The following is a 17,260-nucleotide window of genomic DNA, read 5'->3' as shown; positions in this document are numbered from 1 at the left end:
CTCGCTCCCACCCGGCCCGTTCGCGGCCCCGCTCCCGCCCGGCGCGGCCTTACCCGAGGCGCTGAGGGAAAATGGAGGCCTCGGCGGCGGCGGCGGCGAGCGAGGTGGGGGGGGGGCGGGGGGTGTGGGGGGCGGAGCAGACGAGCGGCGACCTCCGGGCGGGCGGAGCGGCACCACTTCCGCTTCCGGCGGCGGGATGGTGCCGGTGGTGCCGGTGCCGCTGTTGGCGCTGGTGCTGGCGCTGGGCGCGGCGGTGCACGGCGGCCCCGGGCCCGTCACCTGCGGCTCTGTGGTGAAACTGCTCAATGTGCGGCACAACGTCCGCCTGCACTCGCACGACGTGCGCTACGGCTCCGGTAACGGGACACCCCACCTTCCCCCTACCCCCCCCATCACCACCTTCCCCGGTACCGGGGCCTGAGCGCGGTTCTCCCCCTCGGCAGGCAGCGGGCAGCAGTCGGTGACCGGGGTGTCGGCGGCGGATGACGGGAACAGCTACTGGCGGGTGCGGGGCCGCACGGCAGGCGCCTGCGAGCGGGGCCGGCCGGTGCGCTGCGGGCAGGCCATCCGCCTCACCCACCTGGGCACCGGCCGCAACCTCCACAGCCACCGCTTCGCCTCCCCGCTCTCCGGGAACCAGGTATGCGCCGGGCAAGGCGGGGCCGTTGCCCCACCGGGATCGACCGACACCCCCACCCCCCGCCTTGTCCCCTGGGCCCGGACCCCTCCCCCGGCACAGCCCGGGCCCGGCCGGGTTCCCTGAGTCCCTGCCGGCTCTCCCGGGACCGACTGGTCCCTGCCAGGCCCCACTTTGTCCCCCATGGCTATGCCAGCACCACCTTGTTCCCTGGTCCTGAATGGGTCCCCTCTGCCCCCCGTCCCTGCCAGCCCCACCCTGTCCCCCTGGTCCCTGCCAGGTTCCCCCTGGTCCTCCATGTCCTCACTGGGCCCCACTTTGTCCCCCATGTCCCTGCCAGCCCTACCTTGTCCCCCAGACCCTACTGGGTTCTCCCCATCCCTACCAGCTCCCCCTTGCTCCCCACCCAGGCCCGGCCCCAGTCCCAACAGAGCCCCCAGTCTCAAACCACTCCCCCATCTTGTCCCCCAGACCCAGCCCTTTCCTTCCCCCCTCCCCCCTCCCTGCCTTGCCCTCTGGACCCAACTCGACACCCCCGAGTGCCCCCTCTCTTCATCCCAGCCCCCAAACAAACTCTCTGTCACCCACAGGAGGTGAGTGCGTTTGGGGAGGCCGGCGAGGGCGACTACCTGGATGACTGGACAGTGGTGTGCAGCGGGACCTACTGGGTGCGGGACAGCGAGGTGCGCTTCCAGCACGCCTCCACCGACGTCTTCCTCTCGGTGACGGGGGAGCAGTACGGGCGGCCCATCCACGGGCAGAAGGAGGTGCATGGCATGGCCGCCTCCAGCCAGAATAACTACTGGAAGGTGATGGAAGGTATCTTCATGCAGCCCAGCGAGGTCTTCAAAGCGGAGCAGTACCATGCTGAGTTGTGATGGACAGACAGACTGCCGCTGAGCCTCTGGGCGCTGCCCTGTGGTGTTTGGGGCCGCTGTGGTGTTTGGACCTGCTGTGGGTCTGACACACACCAGGAGGCCAAGCTCCAAATCTAACACGAAGCAGATCCCAATGTCCTGAGTTTGATATGGAGTGGATCCCTGTGTCCCAAATCCCAACATCCAGACCTGACCCAAAGCAGAGCCCAAGATTCAACATGAAGCAGGTCCCCATGTCCTAAATCCAGCCCAAAGCAGGTCCCACTGTCCACACCTGACCTAAAGCAGGTCCCAGTGTCCAGACCTGACCCAAAGCCAAGCTCAGCATCTGAGATCCAGCATGAAGCAGGTGCCCATGTCCCAAATCTGGCGCATAGCCGAGCCCAATGTGCAGACCTGACCCAAAGCTGAGCCCAATATCTCGGATCCAGCACAAGGCAGGTCCTCATGTCCCAAATCTGGCGCAAAGTCGAGCCCAACATCCAGACCTGACCCAAAACCAAGCCTGATATCTGAGATCCAGCACAAAGCAGGTCATCATGCCCCAAATCCAGCCCAAAGCGGATCCCAGTGTCCAGGCCTGACCCAAAGCGGATTCCCAGTGTCCAGGCCTGACCCAAAGCGGATCCCAGTGTCTAGGCCTGACCCAAAGCAGAGTCCAACATCTGAGATCCAGCATGAAGCAGGTTCCCCATGTCCCAAATCTGGCACAAAAGCTGAGCCCAACGTCCAGACATGACCCCGAGCAGATTCCCGAGCTCCCTGACCCTTGTAGCTCCCTCCTTGTGCTGAGGACCCCCCGAAGCACTGCCGTCCCCAGGGAGCTGCACCCCATCCTCACCTCGCTGTACCCCAACCCTGTGCCCTGGGGGCCATAAAAGAGCTGAATTTTCCCCGGTTGTGTGGCTGTTTGTGGCGGGGACGCGCGGGGCTGGGGGGGGGGCGACACCAGACCCGGGGTGTCCCCGCTTCATGCCGGTGCCCGCCCCGTCGGGGCGCTGCTGCCGCCGCCGCCGCCGCCGCTCACTCCGGGAAAGCGCCCGCTCGGCCGCGCCGCCGCCGCCGCCGCCGGCCCCGCCCCGCCCCTCCCAGCGGCCACTCCGGGTGCGCGGGCGGGCGGCCCCACGGGCGGGCGGCCCCACGGGCGGCGGGGCCGGGCCGGGCCGGGCCGGGAGCGGGGGCCGGGGGCCGCCATGCCGCCGCTGCCCGCCCTGCTGCTCGGCCTCGTCGTCGTCGCGCTGCTCGCCGGGCTGCTGGCGCGGTCAGGGCCTTGGCGGGGGGCGGGGAGCCCACGGAAGGGGGGGGTGACAGGGCTGCGGGGGGGGCCGCGGGGCTGGCGGGGGGGGTGACGTGGGTGGGGGGGGTGGAGGGGGGGCCGTGGGGGGTGCCACGGGCCTGGGGGGGTCCCACGGGGCTGAGGGTGGGGTGTTGGGGGTCTGGGGGGGTGGCAGCAGGGGTTAAGGGGGACAAAGAGGCCTTTGGGGGGGTATCAGGAGTTTGGGGGTGTCTCACAGGGCTGGGGGAGAGGTGTTGGGGTGTGGGGGAGAGCCTGCGGGGGTTTGGGGGGATCCGAGGGCTGGGGGGGTTGGGGGGTCCCAGGGCTGGAGGGCATGGGGGGGCTCTGGGGGTTTGGGGGGTCCTAGGACTGGAGGGTATGGGGGGGATGCAGGTGTTTGGAGGTGTCCTAGGGCTGCAGGACATGGGGGAGTTTGGGGGGGTCCGAGGTCTGGAGGGCATGGGAGGGCTGCAGGGGTTTGGAGGATCCTAGGGCTGGAGGGTAGGTGGGGGGCTGCATGGATTTGGGGGTGTCCAAGGTCTGGGGGGGCTGCAGGGGTTTGGAGGGGTCCTGGGGCTGGAGGGCATGGGGGGGCTGTGGCGGTTTGGGGTGGTCCTAGGGCTGGAGGGTATGGGGGGCTTGGGTGGGGTCGTAGATGGCGGCAGGGCTCTGCCCAGGGAGCCCCGGTCCAGCTGTGGTCGCTGGAGCTGGTGCTCCAAGGGCAAAGAGGGTCCACGGGGAGGCTGACCCCCGCCTTCCGCCTGTCCCCGCAGGTGGCTGGCATGTCGCCTGGCCGTCACCTGGTGCCGGCAGAAGCTTCACGCGGAGCTGAAGGTCGGCTCCTTTGGCTTCTTCTGGGCTCAGAACGTCAGCCTCAAGTTCCAGCAGGAGCAGCAGACGGTGGTGGGTACCCGGGCGAGGGGTGGTGGCTGGCAGACGAGGGCAGGCAGGGCGGCTGCGGTCACTTCCAGCCTGGCAGCAAGCCCCTGCAGCCAAGCTCCTGTTGCGCAGCCCCATGGCTGGCGCCGGGCCCTTCCTCCCGTGGCCAAACTTGGGGTTTTTGGATGTTCCCCGATTCTCCCTGCGTGATGCCAGGCATTGGGAGCAGAGCAGGCACGTCGGGATGAGCATCACGAGGCAGAACCAAGTTGTTTTTTCTCTGACCTAGCTGTGCATCCTTGCAGGAGATCGACAACATCTGGATTTCTAGCAAACTGAGCCGGGAGCTGCCGTACGTACCCCCACCCCAGCGCCCTCCCTGCTCTCTTTGAGGGGTCTGGCTCATCCCTGGCCCCGCCGACTGCGGTTCTGCTGCCTTTACGCCTTTCTGCGGTCCCTATTTCCCCATGGTCTGCTCTGTGTGGGAGTGAATCACACTTCTCCGAGGTGGCAATGTCTTGTGGATGCCCTCGAGCCAGTCCTGCATGTCCTGGGGCGGGCAGTGTCCCTGGTGCTGGTGCCGATGGGGCCGGGTGTGCCATGTGTGAGCTTTTGTAAGAGCTGCCCATGCTGTTCTTCCGCAGGCGCTACTTTGAGCTGTGTTTTGGCGAGGTGCGGATCCGCACGGATCTCCAGAAGGGCCCTGTATTCCAGCCATCTGTCCCGGAGGCTCCCAGAGAAGCCAATGGAAACGAGAGCAGAGCAGACCTGACCCTTAAGCCCTCCTTGCTGAGGCTCCTTAGCCAGGTAAGGCTAGATGAGAGGCTCTTGTGGGCTGCGCTGCTGTCAGACATCCCTCACGGTAGCACTTTCCCCCCAGCTCTTTTCCATCCACATGGACTCCATCAACATCATAGTTCTGCACGTGGCCACCTCAGAGTCTCTCTGGCACATCCAGGCCACCAAGACCCGTCTCCTCCTGAATGGCGATGGGAAGAGGTAACGCTGTGCTCGCGTCCTGCTCTGCTCCCCCAGCCCGGCCCTGGGTCCCAAAGGGCGGGGAGGCTGCTCTGACCCCAGCCAGGCTCCCTGCTGTCTCACCTTGCTCCGTCCCACTCGGTAGCATCCCATGTCACCTGTGATGTGACACATTAACCTCCTCCGAGGCTGGCCTGGTCCCTTTTCGCTTCACGGGAAGCTCGAGTTGTGTGTTCTCTAAATTATGAGTTGCTGCGCCGTGCACGGTGTTAGGGTCTGCTCTGCTTTTGGGAGGACTTGGAGCAGGGACTTGGGGTCCCTGTCTCCCACAGTAAAGAGAGGGCAGGGGCTTGGTTCGGAAACAGCAGGGCCCACAGCCTCCGTCTGTTCTCTGCTCTCCCCAGCCTGGCCTGCGAGGTGAGCCTGGCAAAGGTGAACAGCAAAGTGCTCCGGAGCAGCCAGCTGGTGAGTGCTGGGGAAGGGAGAAATCCAACACTTGGGGCCTGGGAACCGGCTCTTTGGGACACCCCAAGACCTGTTCCAGCCCGTTCCCGAGGCTGGGCGATGCTGCAAGGCTCCCGCAGGGCTCTGGGCTCCAGCGCTTCACCTGCAGCGTCTGCTCCTTGCCCGTGTCCCCATACAGGATGACACTTGCCTGGCGGAGCTGGCCCTGGCGCTCTCCCTCTCGCTGGAGATCAGCAGCAAGCGGCGGCTGGCAGGCGTCAGGCTGCGCGTCTGGACCCTGCAGACGGAGCTGCACGAAGGGCTCTTCGGCAGCCCGCTGCTGCACCGCGTCACTGCCGGCGCTCAGCGCAGCGGCGTGGGGGAACAGCCCAGCCCAGGTCGGGGACAGGGACGGGGACAGGCTCTGGGCAGGGGCTGGCAGCCCCCATACTTGCGCTGGAGATGAGGGATTTGGCTGTGCCATTGCTCCCTCCCGCTGCAGGGCGTGGCGGCTTGGGTGAGAGCCTTCCAGTGACTCTGTGTGTCCTTCTCCAGGCCTGGGGGAACCCCTGGAGTCCCCGTCTCTGCTGAGCAGGGCCACGCTGCAGCTCATCCCCAGGAGGGTGGAGGTGAAGCTGGAGAACACCAGCATGGTGCTGTCTATGAACAGCCAGAAGAGGTAAGGAGGCAGGTGGAGGCTGTGTTAACCCCAGTCAGTGCTGGGGACAGGGACCTGGGAACAACTGTGCCATTCCCTGCTCATCCCCTGCTCTGCCAGACCGCAGAGAGCGAGTCCTAGATCCCACCCCAGTGGGAAGGGCTGACCTTGGCGGGGGGCCGGGCCCTTGGGGAAGGAGGAAGGCACATGAGCTGGTTCTCCAGCAGGACAGCCTGATGGTATCCTCTGATGATGATGGGATGAGAGCGCTGGGCTGGGCTGCAGCTGGGCACTGGCTGGTGTCTGTCCGTGCCAGCGTGCCGGTCAGCTGGGGATGAGGGACAGGGAGATGGAGGCCATGATGATGCAGTTCCCTTCTGGCAGTGACTCCCTGCTTCTCATAGGCACCTCACCTGGAGCCTGAAGCTGCTGCAGTTTCTATATCAGCGTGAAGAGGAGCAGATCCCGCTGCGCAACTTCACACCCACCTCAGACCTGGACCAAATGAGTGTAGACCTCCAGCTGGAGGGCAAGTAGCCAGAAAGGGCGCCTGTGGGACAGGGCTGCCATCCTAGCCCTCCACCACCCCTCACTTCTGCTCCCCTCTCTCCCCAGATGGCCTTCTCCTGTCCCAGAGCCGCCAGCGCATCGTGTGCCTCAACTCCCTAAAGACCAGCCTGCAGGTGAGCGAGCACTGGGCCCAGTCCTGTCCCACGGTGGGGGGCTGGTTTGGCTCCTGGCACGAGCTTTTTGCCACCCTGCCCTCTCCCTGCTCTAGGTCACAGCCATTGACCTCTCAGCTGCTGTGCTGCTCAATACCTGCATCATCCACTACCGCCACCAAGAGTTTTCGCACTGGCTGGGCCTGTTGGCACAGGAATACAGGTGCCGGGCGGTGCCTGTCCCCAGCCAAGGGCACAAGGGAAGGTAAACTCGGCTTCGGCACAGCTGCTGGTATCGCAGCTTGTTTCCTCTTGCCTGCCACGCTCTGGCAGGGTGCCCAGGCACCCAGCACCGTCTCTGCCCTGTGCACAGCCCCTGGGACGGGGAGGCTGGTACAGAGGGCGGTGGGCAGCTGTGGGGTCCGTGCGGAGAGGGCGTCCCTCTGGGCCTGCTCCCTGCCAGGCTCCGTGGCACGCAGTGCCCCAGTAACAGCCTGTCCCCGCTTCTCCCGTGCAGGAGTTATCCCCAAATCATAGCGCCCATCATCCTGTGTGCCTCGCTGTCCAACGTCAATGTGTCAGTGCAGCTGGGGGACACGCCACCCTTCGCCTTGGGCTTCAACTCCATCTCTGCAGGTACGGGCTGGCAGCTGGCCCTAGGGTGGCTGCTGGGCTCTTCTTGGGGGTCTGTGGCTCTGTCAGAGAGGCACCAGGGTGGGACTGGGGAAGGCTGTACCGCCTCTACTCACCCATGTCTATGTCTGGCTAGGGGCTGTGGACCCCTGCCTGGTTGTGTCTGGGTTGCCTCTTTTTGGGGGCAGCTGCGCTGGCAGCGGCGAGCCCTGCCCACACTCCCCTCTGCCCACAGACTACCAGCACCTGCGGCCACAGAGTGTGCACCAGCGTGTGGTGCTGGCCGTGGACCACCTCTGCTGGCGCGTGGGCAACGACTCGCACATCCAGCGTGCCCCGCATCCCCCCAACATGCATGTGTGGGGAGAAGCCCTGATCCTTGACTCCTTCAACCTGCAGGTGAGGGGCGAGCCGAGGGGGTGAGGGGCAGCTCTCGGGGGGCAGGCTGCCCATCTGCAACTCCGTGCAGGCAGCACGGGGACTTGTGGTGGCATGGGGACATCCTGCAGCCTGAGAGTGATTGTCCTGTTTGTCGTGCAGGGCAGCTACAACCAGCCCCTGGGCACGTCCAGCGCCCAGTCGGACACACTTTTCCTGGACTGCACCATCCGGGGGTTGCAAGTGGAGTCATCGGACACCTGCACCGAGTGCCTGGCCAGGGTCCTGCCCCTGTTCTGCCCACGGTCCGGCGGAGCTGAGCTTGCCAAGCAGCCGCCCTCTGCCTTGAGCGAGCCCTGGGGGCTGCTCTGGAAGGTGGATCTGAAGGTGGAGGACGTGAACCTTTTCACACTCTCAGCCCTGGTGGGTAAGTAGCATCCAGGCTAATCCCAGACAGCTGTCCTGGAACAGGCCTGCGGTCAGAGGAACCTGGCATGTCACGGTGTGCCTCCTCCGTGCCTCCAGCACTGACGTGCCATCTCTCCAGGTGCCCTGGAGCTGCGGCTGGACACGCTGACCGTCCTGGGGAGTGCCGAGAGCAGCACGGTCAGCGTCCAGGGCATGGTGCTGGCCTTGGTGAAGAGCATCACGGAGAAGATGCAGCCGTGCTGCAAAGCTCCTGCCATCCCCAACCCGGTGGCCAACCTCTCCATGCTCTCAGTCACCTACCACAGCAGCATCCGCTCCCTGGAGGTGGGTGTGGGCCTCAGGTCTCTGCTTTATCCTGTACTGGTGGGACTGGGATGGATGGGGCCAGGAGAGGACTGGCTGGCACCGAAAGGTGCTGGAGAGGAGAACGGGCCTGTGCTGTGCTGGACCCGGCAGTGACTTAGTGCCCGCTCGCTCTCTCCGCTGTAGGTGCAGTGCGGTGAGGGACTGGCCGTGCTGTGGAGCCCACCCGACCACATGCACTTGTACCATCACACCCTGGCCACCCTGCAGTGCCGCGAAGCCTTGCAGAGTGCCCTCGGCCACAGGACGCCTCATTCCCTGCCCCCAGAGAGCCCAACGACCCACCCGGCCTCCCCTACTGAGACACTGGAGCCCCTCCAGCCAGATGGGACCCCCCCCAAAAGACTCCTGTCCCTGTCACTGGAGCTGAGCTCTGCCAAGGTCACAGCCTTTGTCTCCGAAGCCAACTACATCAGCCTGGCTGCTGAAAGGACCTCCGTGAGCTGGCATGGTGGTGCCCTTCACGGCTACTGCCCCGAGCTGGCCGCCGGCTTTGATGGACACAGCATCTTCAGCTTCAAGGAGGTGGAGGTGAAGCTGCTGCCGGAGCTGGAGGAGGTCATCTTGCACCGCTGCGCCTTCCCCACCCTGCGCACCCTCCGCAACCGTGGCTGGGCCTTCTCCTTTGCCAGCGTGACCATCGAGTTCCCCTACCAGTACGACTTCTCCCGCACGCTGGACGCTGCCGTGGGCGTGCAGAAGTGGCTGAAAGGTCTGCACCGGCGCGGGCGCCCTGCCAGCACAGCGCTGCCCCCTGACCTCCTGCTCAAAGTGACGCACTTCTCCTGGGTCTTCCTGGACGACGTCTTTGAGGTCAAGTTACGAGACAACTACGAGCTGATGAAGGATGAGAGCAAGGAGAGCGCCAAGCGCTTGCAGCTGCTGGATGCCAAGGTGGCCGCACTGCGCAAGCAGCACGGCGAGCTGCTGCCTGCCCGCAAGATCGAGGAGCTCTATGCCTCGCTGGAGAAGAAGAACATTGAGATCTACATCCAGCGCTCACGGCGCCTCTATGCCAACACACCCATGCGGAGGGCCCTCCTCACCTGGACACTGGCCCACCTGGAGCTGGTGGCCATGGCCGATGAGTCCTTCCATGGCACGGAGCGTGTGTTGGAGCAGATGAGGGACTTGGATGGTGTCAGTCCGTTCCCCCCCGAGGGTCTGGAGATGGTCACCCAGTGGTGCCGCATGATGAAGGGCAGAGTTGGCAGCTTCTTTGGTGAGTTGCTTCGGGTGAGGGTGCCCGTGGAGGACGGCATGGTGGCTGGGTGGCCTGGGCTCCCACGTGTGACTCTGTGACAGGGACCTGCTGGCACCACGTGATGTGTAATCAAGCAGGGGAAATGATATTTGGAGGTTCAAGGGAGCAGGAAGGGGGCAGGGATGTGACAGGACAGCGGCTCCTGCCGTGGCCCAGAGTCGGGGAGCGCCCCTTTGCTGCCACATCTCTGAACCCTTCCTCTGCCCCGCAGTGCGGATCCGTGACTACCCTCGCTACCTCTTTGAGATCCGGAACTGGCAGCTCTCGGGCCGGCTGATCGGAGCCGAGCAGTGCGGCCAGGCCTGCTCCCGGCGCCGCCAGGTCCTGAAGCTGGGGCTGCCCTGGGGGGACGCGACGGTGGAGAGGAACATGCCACCTTTGAAGTTCTACCACGACTTCCACTGTAAGAGCTGGAGGGGCAGAGGTGTCTGTGCCAGGGCGGGGATGGGGCTACGTGGGATGTGAGGCTGAGCCAACCTCTGTGTCCCCAGCTGAGATCTCCCAGTACACCATCGTCTGGGGGCCTTGCTGGGACCCAGCCTGGACCCTGATCGGCCAGTGCGTGGATCTCCTCACCAAGCCCTCGGAGGACCCCAGTGCCCCATTGCCTTGGTGGGACAAGAGCCGCCTTCTCTTCCACGGGGACTGGCACATGGACATCGAACAGGCCAACCTGCACCAGCTGGCCACCGAGGTGGGTGCCACCGGCGTAGGGAGCAAAGCGCGGCGTAGGGCTGGCTCACACCTGCATCTCCCCGCGCTTGTCCTTGCAGGACCCCTACAACACCACGGAGAACATGCACTGGGAGTGGAGCCACCTCTCTTTCCACTGGAAGCCCGGGCAGTTTGTCTTCAAGGGCAACCTGGACATCAACGTCCGGACAGCCTCCAAGTGAGTGTGGACATAGGAGCGTGGGGGGTGCCACGGGTGCCAGGGGGTAACCAGGGTCTCTTTCCCCATTCAGATATGACGATTGCTGCTTCCTGCACCTGCCCAACCTGTGCATGACGCTGGACCTGCAGTGGCTGTGCCATGGGAACCCCCACGACCACCACGGCGTGGTGCTGCGCTCCCCCGAGTTCCTGCCTGAGGTGCCAGTGGGGCAGCAGTACGACTCCTACCGTGCCTTCCGCTCCGAGAACCTCAACCTCTCCATCCGGATGGACCTGACACGACCCAGTGAGGGTAGGTGACAGCGCCCTGGGGACACGAGGGGGACGGGGCAGGGCTTGCTGGTTTTAGCGATCCTTATCGGTTCTGGGTTGGGTGCTGCTGTGTCCCTGCCCCACGGTGCTGGCTGATGGCGGGTGTATTCTCAGAGCACTCCCAGCCCCGGATCCTGCTCTACAGCAGCACCCTCCGCTGGATGCAGAACTTCTGGGCCACATGGACCAGCGTGACACGCCCCATCTGCCGTGGGAAGCTCTTCAATAACATGAAACCCAGTAAGAAGAAGCTGGGGCAGCATTACAAGCAGCTGTCTTATACCGCGCTCTTCCCCCGGCTGCAGGCAAGTCCTGGGGGTGGGGGTCCGGCGTTACCTCCTCGTTCTGCCTGCGCCAGGCTCTCAGCCTCTGCTTTCTGCTCCCTTGCAGGTGCATTACTGGGCCTCCTTCGCCCAGCAGCGGGGGATCCAGGTGGAGTGCTGCCAGGGGCACATCTTCACTCGCGGCACCCAGCGGCTCATCCCACAAGGTGAGTGGGGGCCCTGCCGGCAGCGCTTCCAGGCAGGGCAGGGCCCCGGCTGACCCCTCTCCCCCTCCCCCAGCTGGCACGGTCATGCGACGCCTGATTTCGGAGTGGAGCATCACGCAGATGGTGAGCGACCTGAGCCAGGTCACTGTGCACCTCATGGCCTCCACTTGCGACGAGAACGCCGACCACCGGCTCGACACCCTGGTGAAGAAAACCCACCTGCTGAGCCTGTCCTCCCTCACCTACCAGAGGCACAGCAACCGCACGGCTGAGGAGGTACCGCCGTAAACACACGGGGCACAGCAGGTGTAACCCTGGCTGCGCTGGCCTGATGGCATCCCCCTGGGACAAGGGGACCTTGGTCTTTGGGTGCAACGGGGGAGGGATTTGGCTGGAGAGGAGACAGACCTGCAGGGCCTCTGATCTCCTGAGCACGTGGCCGAAGAGGCACCTTGTTCCAGCCACAGCATCCCTGGTACAGGTCCTGGCTGTAGGGCTCCAGGGTGGTCCCCTGGGCTCTGGACCCCATGCCCTGCCTGCAGGGACTGGCAGGGCACCCAGCCCACTGTGTGTGAAGCCTGTGGGCAGGGACTGTGGGTGGCTTTGCCATGCTGAGGCTCTGTCCCTCCGTGCCCAGGAGCTGCCCCTGCGTGATGGGGACGATGGTTTCCACACGCACCAGCTGCACCTGGTGGACCTGCGGGCGTCCTGGACCACCACCAACCGGGACATCGCCTTCGGCCTCTACGACGGGTACAAGAAAGCGGCTGTGCTCAAGCGCAACCTGTCCACCGAGGCCTTGAAGGGGCTGAAGATCGACACGCAGCTGCAAGCCAAAAAGCTGAAGCGGGGCCCGCTTTCTGCTCACTCCGTCCCTGCCAGAGTCACCGCTCCCATCGTCAGCGGCCGTACCGAGAGAGCCTCCTCGGGGGGTGAGCGCAGCAGGGAGGGGAGCAATGGGAAACACGAAGTCATGCCTGCCTTTCCCCGCCCCGTCACCCCCAGCCAGCCCGCCACAGCCTTGCACTGACCCTTTCTCCGTCCCCAGGGGCCTACATGCTGCAGAAGCTCATTGAGGAGACAGACAAGTTCGTGGTCTTCACGGAGGAGGAGTCGGGGGCTAGCGAGCAGCTGTGCGGCATCGCCGCCTGCCAAACCGACGACATCTACAACCGCAACTGCCTCATCGAGCTGGTCAACTGCCAGGTACCTGCCCTCGGCCAGCCTGCCTGTTGTCCCCACGCTCTCCGCTCCCCACGGCCTTGCTGTGAGAGGGGCCGTGCCTGGCCCAAAAGGGGTCCTCTGACCCCCAGGGTCTCTCCCCCCGCAGATGGTGCTACGCGGCGCGGAGACGGAGGGCTGTGTGATCGTGTCTGCTGCAAAGGCCCAGCTGCTGCAGTGCCAGCACCACCCTGCCTGGTACGGGGACACGCTGAAGCAGAAGACGTCCTGGACCTGCCTGTTGGATGGCATGCAGTACTTCGCCACGACGGAGAGCGGCCCCACCGAGAGGGAGCACGGGCAGCTCTGGCTGGAGGTGAGCGGCTCGGGGAGGCTGTGATGGCAGAGCTCTGTGGGGGACTGGCCAAGGCAGGGAGAGCAGGGTCAGCCAGGGATGCCTCCTTGCGTCCGCAGGTGAAAAATATTGAGGAGCATCGGCAACGGAGCCTGGACTCAGTGCAGGAGCTGATGGAGAGCGGGCAGGCGGTGGGGGGCATGGTCAGCACCACCACAGGTACTGCCCGCAGAGCTGGCTGCTGTGCCTACCCCAGTCCCACTCATGCGTGACCCTGAGGCTGGTGTAGCTGAGACCACCTGGCCTGTCCCCGGACGGCTCCGGGAGCTGGCTGATGCTCTGAGCCCCGCACTGTTGGGTTCCCAACGTGCCAGTACATGGTACTCTGACTGTGGTCCTCCCGCCTGTCCCCAGACTGGAACCAGCCCTCAGAAGCCCAGCAGACCCAGCAGGTGCAGAGGATCATCTCTCGCTGCAGCTGCCGCATGTACTATATCAGCTACAGCCATGACATTGACCCTGAACTGGCTACGCAGATAAAGCCCCCTGAGACTCCCGCCAACCAGGAGAAGGAGGATCTGCTGAAAAAGCAGGAGGGTGGGTACATCCAGGCAGTGTGTCCCAGTGGGTAGGGCTCTGTGCTGACCCACAGGTGTCAGCTAAGTCCAGGGGTGGTCTGTCTCGGCCCTGCTGAGATCAGAGGGGTGCATGTGGGAGGGGTCCCCAGCCACGTTGCAGTGCCCCAGGTGGTGCTGGCCACGCTGTGCCTCCTGGAGCCAGTGTAACCACCTTGGCTCTTTCCCCATCCCTCTCCATCTCCGGCTGGCCCCCACACGCATCCCATTTCTGGCCATGCTGAGGCCCCGCTTGCCCTTTGCATGTCCCTGCAGGAGCTGTGGACACATTCACACTGATCCACCATGACCTGGAGATCTCCACTAACCCTGCACAGTATGCCATGATACTTGACATAGTCAACAACCTGCTGCTGCACGTGGAGCCCAAACGCAAGGTACCTGTGCGGCTTCAGGTCACCGTGTCACCCACTTGCACCCAGGGTACTCCTAACCTTCCCCTGTCCCTGTGTCCAGGAGCACAGTGAGAAGAAGCAACGGGTGCGCTTCCAGCTGGAAATCTCCAGCAACCCCGAGGAGCAGCGCAGCAGTATCCTGCACCTGCAAGAGGCCGTGAGGCAGCACGTCGCCCAGATCCGGCAGCTGGAGAAGCAGATGTACTCCAACGTGAAGGTGAGCCCGCATCATGGCAGGGCCTGGCTCCCCAGAGTCCCTGCTCCGGGGCACAGGGTGCTGAGGGTTGTCTGTCCTTCAGTCCCTGCAGGACGACAGCAAAAATGAGAGCCTGCTCGACCTCAACCACAGGCTGCAGCAGCAGCTGAGCCAGGAGAAAGCTGACCTGCAGCTGGAGAGCGAGGAGCTGAACATACTGATCAGGTAGGGGCCATCTCTGGCTTCCCCAGAAGAAGTTGTGTCCCCCTTACTCCAGGGCTCCCACGTCCCAGCGCTCCCCTCTCTGCTGCAGGTGCTTCAAGGACTTCCAGCTGCAGCGGGCCAACAAGATGGAGCTGCGAAAGCAGCCAGAAGACGTGAGCGTGGCGCGGCGGACTGAGTTCTACTTCGCCCAGGCACGCTGGCGCCTGACCGAGGAGGATGGGCAGCTGGGCATAGCTGAGCTGGAGCTCCAACGCTTCCTCTACAGCAAGGTACCAAGCTGGTGGGTGGCACCCACAGCCCCCGAGCCGGGGCCCGCGACGTGCGGGGCTGATGGGTCTGTGTGCGCAGGTCAACAAGTCCGACGACACGGCCGAACATCTGCTGGAACTGGGCTGGGTCACGATGAACAACCTCCTGCCCAACGCTGTGTACAAGGCAAGCGGCAGCCTTGGGGAGCAGCCCTGTACCCTGGGGACCCACGGGTGGCCTGGCCAGGATGGCCTGTTGTCACCCCGGCCACCCATCCTCTCTTCCCTGCAGGTGGTGTTGCGTCCCCAGAGCTCCTGCCAGTCCGGCCGGCAGCTGGCACTGAGGATCTTCAGCAAGGTCCGGCCACCCGTGGGAGGAATCTCCATCAAGGAGCACTTTGAGGTGCTGGGGCCGGGCCGGGAGGTGTCAGGGTCCCTGTGGGGCGCGGGCAGCGTGTGCCCAGCTCTGACGTGCCTCTCTCCCCGCAGGTGAACGTGGTGCCCCTCACCATCCAGCTCACCCACCAGTTCTTCCACAGGATGATGGGTTTCTTCTTCCCCGGCCGCAACGTGGAGGAGGAGGAGGTGGGGGATGAGGAAGACAAGTCCAAGCTGGTGACGACAGGTGAGAGGTGCCTGGTCACCCTCCTCCGTGGCACGTGAGCCGTGTCCTTGAGCAGCTCTGGCTGCGCGTCCAGGATGTATTTGTGGGCAGCTTCTGGCAGGCCACGCGTCGAGGAGCGGGAACTCGTGGTCTCCCCTGTGGGCAGGGATTCAGTGGGGAGAGCAGCCAAGCTGGGAAGGGTCTGGGTCACAGCACACCCCCAGACAGACACCAGCCACCGCCTCACCCCCTCTTTGTCCCAGGGATCCCCGTGAAGCCGCGGCAGCTGATGGTGGCCGATGACTCGCTGGGCCCAGGGAAGGGAGTCGCTCAAGGACTGAATCGGACGTCAGGGGTCAGGAGATCATTCCGAAAAGCACCTGAGGTACCTGCTGCTGCTTTGGAGGGGGGAATCTGGGAGAGCCCTGCTGTGCAGCCAGTCTGTTTTCCCTCGGCTGCGGGGCTGGGCAGCCATCTCCTCCCCTGCTTGCCTGTCCATTTTCTCCTGCTCCCTCCCACCATGAGGATTTGCATCCTTTACAACCCAGCACCTGCACGCTTGATGCGATCCCTGCAGCATCTCATTTTCCTAACAGCACGCCAGAGCAGCTCTCACCTCTCCCCGGTGAAGCAATGCTGTGGCCTAGTGCCCGGCTGTCCCTTCCCCACTGGTTCCTGGCTATGTCGCCTCTCCTTCCCTTCTGCTCATGCCTTCTGCTCTGTCCCCAGCATCCCGTGGACGACATCGACAAGATGAAGGAGCGCGCGGCCATGAACAACTCCTTCATCTACATCAAGATCCCACAGGTGCCGCTCTGCGTCAGCTACAAGGTACGGGGCATGCTGGGGAGGGGGCGCAGCCCCTCTGGCTGGGCAGTGGCCTGGGGCATCATCCCACACTGCCTGCCACCCCTGTCACCCAGGGTGAGAAGAACAGCGTGGACTGGGGCGACCTGAACCTGGTGCTGCCGTGCCTGGAGTACCACAACAACACGTGGACGTGGCTGGACTTCGCCATGGCGGTGAAGAGGGACAGCCGCAAAGCCTTGGTGGCACAGGTACGGGGGACCCCAGCCCGCGGGGCCTCCTGCCCGCTCGCAGGGAGGCTGCTGGAGCTGCGCTGCCCAGGACGGAGGCACTAACCCTGCGGCAGGCAGCACCTTCTCCCACGCGGGAAGCAGCCGCACTGGCTCGGCAGCTCGGGCTCTCACCCGTGCCAAGGGGCCTGGGTGTGGCCGTGGGGTGCTGAGCCCCCTAAATCCCGGGGCAGGTGATCAAAGAGAAGCTACGCCTGAAGCCGGCGGCGGGTGCAGAGGCCCGGGGGAAGCTGGAGAACAAATCGGACGGGACCATCCAGCAGCAGGAGGAGGATGAGAAGGCGCGTCTGCTCATTGGGCTGAGTGTGGGTGAGAAGAACCCCAGCAAGAAATCGATCTTCGGCAGGCGCAAATGACGGCAGCACCCGGCTGGCCGGGAAGGGACTGGGGCGCCCCGTGCTCCCCCCTCTGGAGGGACACCCCTATGGCAGGGGGGCCGCGCTGCTTGGCACGGCGATGCCCGAGGCAGGGGTTAGCCACACGCTGGCCCCCGGCAGCCCTATTGTTGTGGGGCAGGGGCGCGGCAGCACGGGGATGTGGGGCGCAGTGTGCTCTGGGGCTGCTTCGTGGGGTGCAGCCCCCCCATGCCGAGGGCTCCTGCGAGCTTCCCCCCTCCCTGCTGCGTGGGTGCTGGGCCCGGCCCCTGGGCCCGGCGAAGCAGCAGGATCGTTCCAGGCTGGGAGAAAGGGGGAACGACAGAGTTTAAATAAAGAGTTTTTAATTTGGAACAGTCTTGGTTGGGCCAGCAGCTCGTTACTCGCCTCCCTGTTCATGCTGCAGTGCTGGGCTCGGCGCTGTCCCCCATATCAGCTCGGCAGGGCCCCACCCACTGTGGCTTCACCCCCTCCCCTTCCCTGGGGGTTGCTCGGGACACCCACTTTGGGGGTTTGGGGCTCCCTTGCAGCATCAGCATTGCCCCAGGCTCAGCCCTTGTACTTGTCCCTCTCTGGTGTCGTGAGTCCGTGGGTGCCGCGGGCAGTGCCAGGGCTCCGCGGGGGCTGCAGGTACCCCACCGGCTGCCCCGGGGCGGGGGGGGGCTGCGGCAAGTGGGTCTCGAAGGGAGGATGGATGGTTGAAAGGGGAACCCCAAAGCGTGCAAGGGGGAGGGGGTCCCGGAGGCTGTGCCCCGCCCAGTAGCGGGGATCAGTCCCGGGTGGGTGTCCCTGGGT

At 64.8% G+C, this 17,260-nt stretch overlaps 3 protein-coding genes across 4 annotated transcripts in view; 2 read left to right on the top strand and 1 right to left on the bottom strand.

The window, feature by feature from the left end:
* The window catches only part of SUPT6H (SPT6 homolog, histone chaperone and transcription elongation factor), a 29,981-nt gene extending 29,802 nt beyond the window's left edge, over positions 1–179 (bottom strand). Inside the window, exon 1 of the mRNA XM_075113320.1 lies at positions 54–179. The gene's annotated coding sequence lies outside the window, so the exon portion shown is untranslated. The remainder of the gene's footprint in view (positions 1–53) is intronic.
* SDF2 (stromal cell derived factor 2) lies at positions 169–2,408 on the top strand. 2 transcript variants are annotated; one of them, XR_012663623.1, is made up of 4 exons: positions 169–356; positions 444–640; positions 1,228–2,116; positions 2,148–2,408. XR_012663623.1 is itself a non-coding variant. In XM_075113324.1 (3 exons), exons 1-3 carry the CDS (start codon positions 197–199, stop codon positions 1,513–1,515), a joined length of 645 nt encoding a protein of 214 aa, XP_074969425.1. In that variant the 5' UTR covers positions 169–196; the 3' UTR covers positions 1,516–2,408. The 2 variants fall into 2 exon arrangements, 1 of the variants encoding a protein (XP_074969425.1); XM_075113324.1 differs by having other exon boundaries at positions 1,228–2,408.
* Positions 2,409–2,622: 214 nt separating this feature from the next.
* On the top strand, positions 2,623–16,824 carry BLTP2 (bridge-like lipid transfer protein family member 2). Its single transcript, XM_075113319.1, has 39 exons — positions 2,623–2,776; positions 3,565–3,694; positions 3,976–4,022; positions 4,315–4,477; positions 4,551–4,669; positions 5,053–5,113; positions 5,292–5,490; positions 5,648–5,771; positions 6,155–6,279; positions 6,366–6,433; positions 6,529–6,677; positions 6,930–7,048; positions 7,281–7,444; positions 7,586–7,850; positions 7,971–8,176; positions 8,342–9,437; positions 9,691–9,882; positions 9,971–10,173; positions 10,253–10,371; positions 10,445–10,665; positions 10,800–10,990; positions 11,076–11,175; positions 11,249–11,451; positions 11,813–12,107; positions 12,224–12,381; positions 12,506–12,712; positions 12,811–12,910; positions 13,106–13,288; positions 13,582–13,703; positions 13,783–13,938; positions 14,021–14,142; positions 14,231–14,411; positions 14,491–14,577; positions 14,683–14,793; positions 14,880–15,015; positions 15,258–15,379; positions 15,724–15,825; positions 15,918–16,052; positions 16,265–16,824. Exons 1-39 carry the CDS (start codon positions 2,709–2,711, stop codon positions 16,445–16,447), a joined length of 6,732 nt encoding a protein of 2,243 aa, XP_074969420.1. The 5' UTR covers positions 2,623–2,708; the 3' UTR covers positions 16,448–16,824.
* Positions 16,825–17,260: the final 436 nt, after the last annotated feature.

Source organism: Phalacrocorax aristotelis, chromosome 18 (assembly GCF_949628215.1).
Source record: "Phalacrocorax aristotelis chromosome 18, bGulAri2.1, whole genome shotgun sequence".
NCBI lineage: Eukaryota > Metazoa > Chordata > Aves > Suliformes > Phalacrocoracidae > Phalacrocorax > Phalacrocorax aristotelis.
Note: the sequence above shows the minus strand (reverse complement) of the source record. Positions and strands in the feature narration are given on the sequence as shown.

What these genes read in the sequence shown, in the direction of transcription:
- SDF2 (XM_075113324.1), top strand. Translation starts at nt 197, where the DNA reads ATGGTGCCGGTGGTGCCGGTGCCGCTGTTGGCGCTGGTGCTGGCGCTG. An exon ending in CGACGTGCGCTACGGCTCCG is followed by an intron (nt 357 to 443) that starts GTAACGGGACAC and finishes CCCCCTCGGCAG; the next exon opens with GCAGCGGGCAGCAGTCGGTG. An exon ending in CCCCGCTCTCCGGGAACCAG is followed by an intron (nt 641 to 1,227) that starts GTATGCGCCGGG and finishes TGTCACCCACAG; the next exon opens with GAGGTGAGTGCGTTTGGGGA.
- BLTP2 (XM_075113319.1), top strand. Translation starts at nt 2,709, where the DNA reads ATGCCGCCGCTGCCCGCCCTGCTGCTCGGCCTCGTCGTCGTCGCGCTG. An exon ending in GAGCTGAACATACTGATCAG is followed by an intron (nt 14,143 to 14,230) that starts GTAGGGGCCATC and finishes TCTCTGCTGCAG; the next exon opens with GTGCTTCAAGGACTTCCAGC. An exon ending in TGCCCAACGCTGTGTACAAG is followed by an intron (nt 14,578 to 14,682) that starts GCAAGCGGCAGC and finishes TCTTCCCTGCAG; the next exon opens with GTGGTGTTGCGTCCCCAGAG.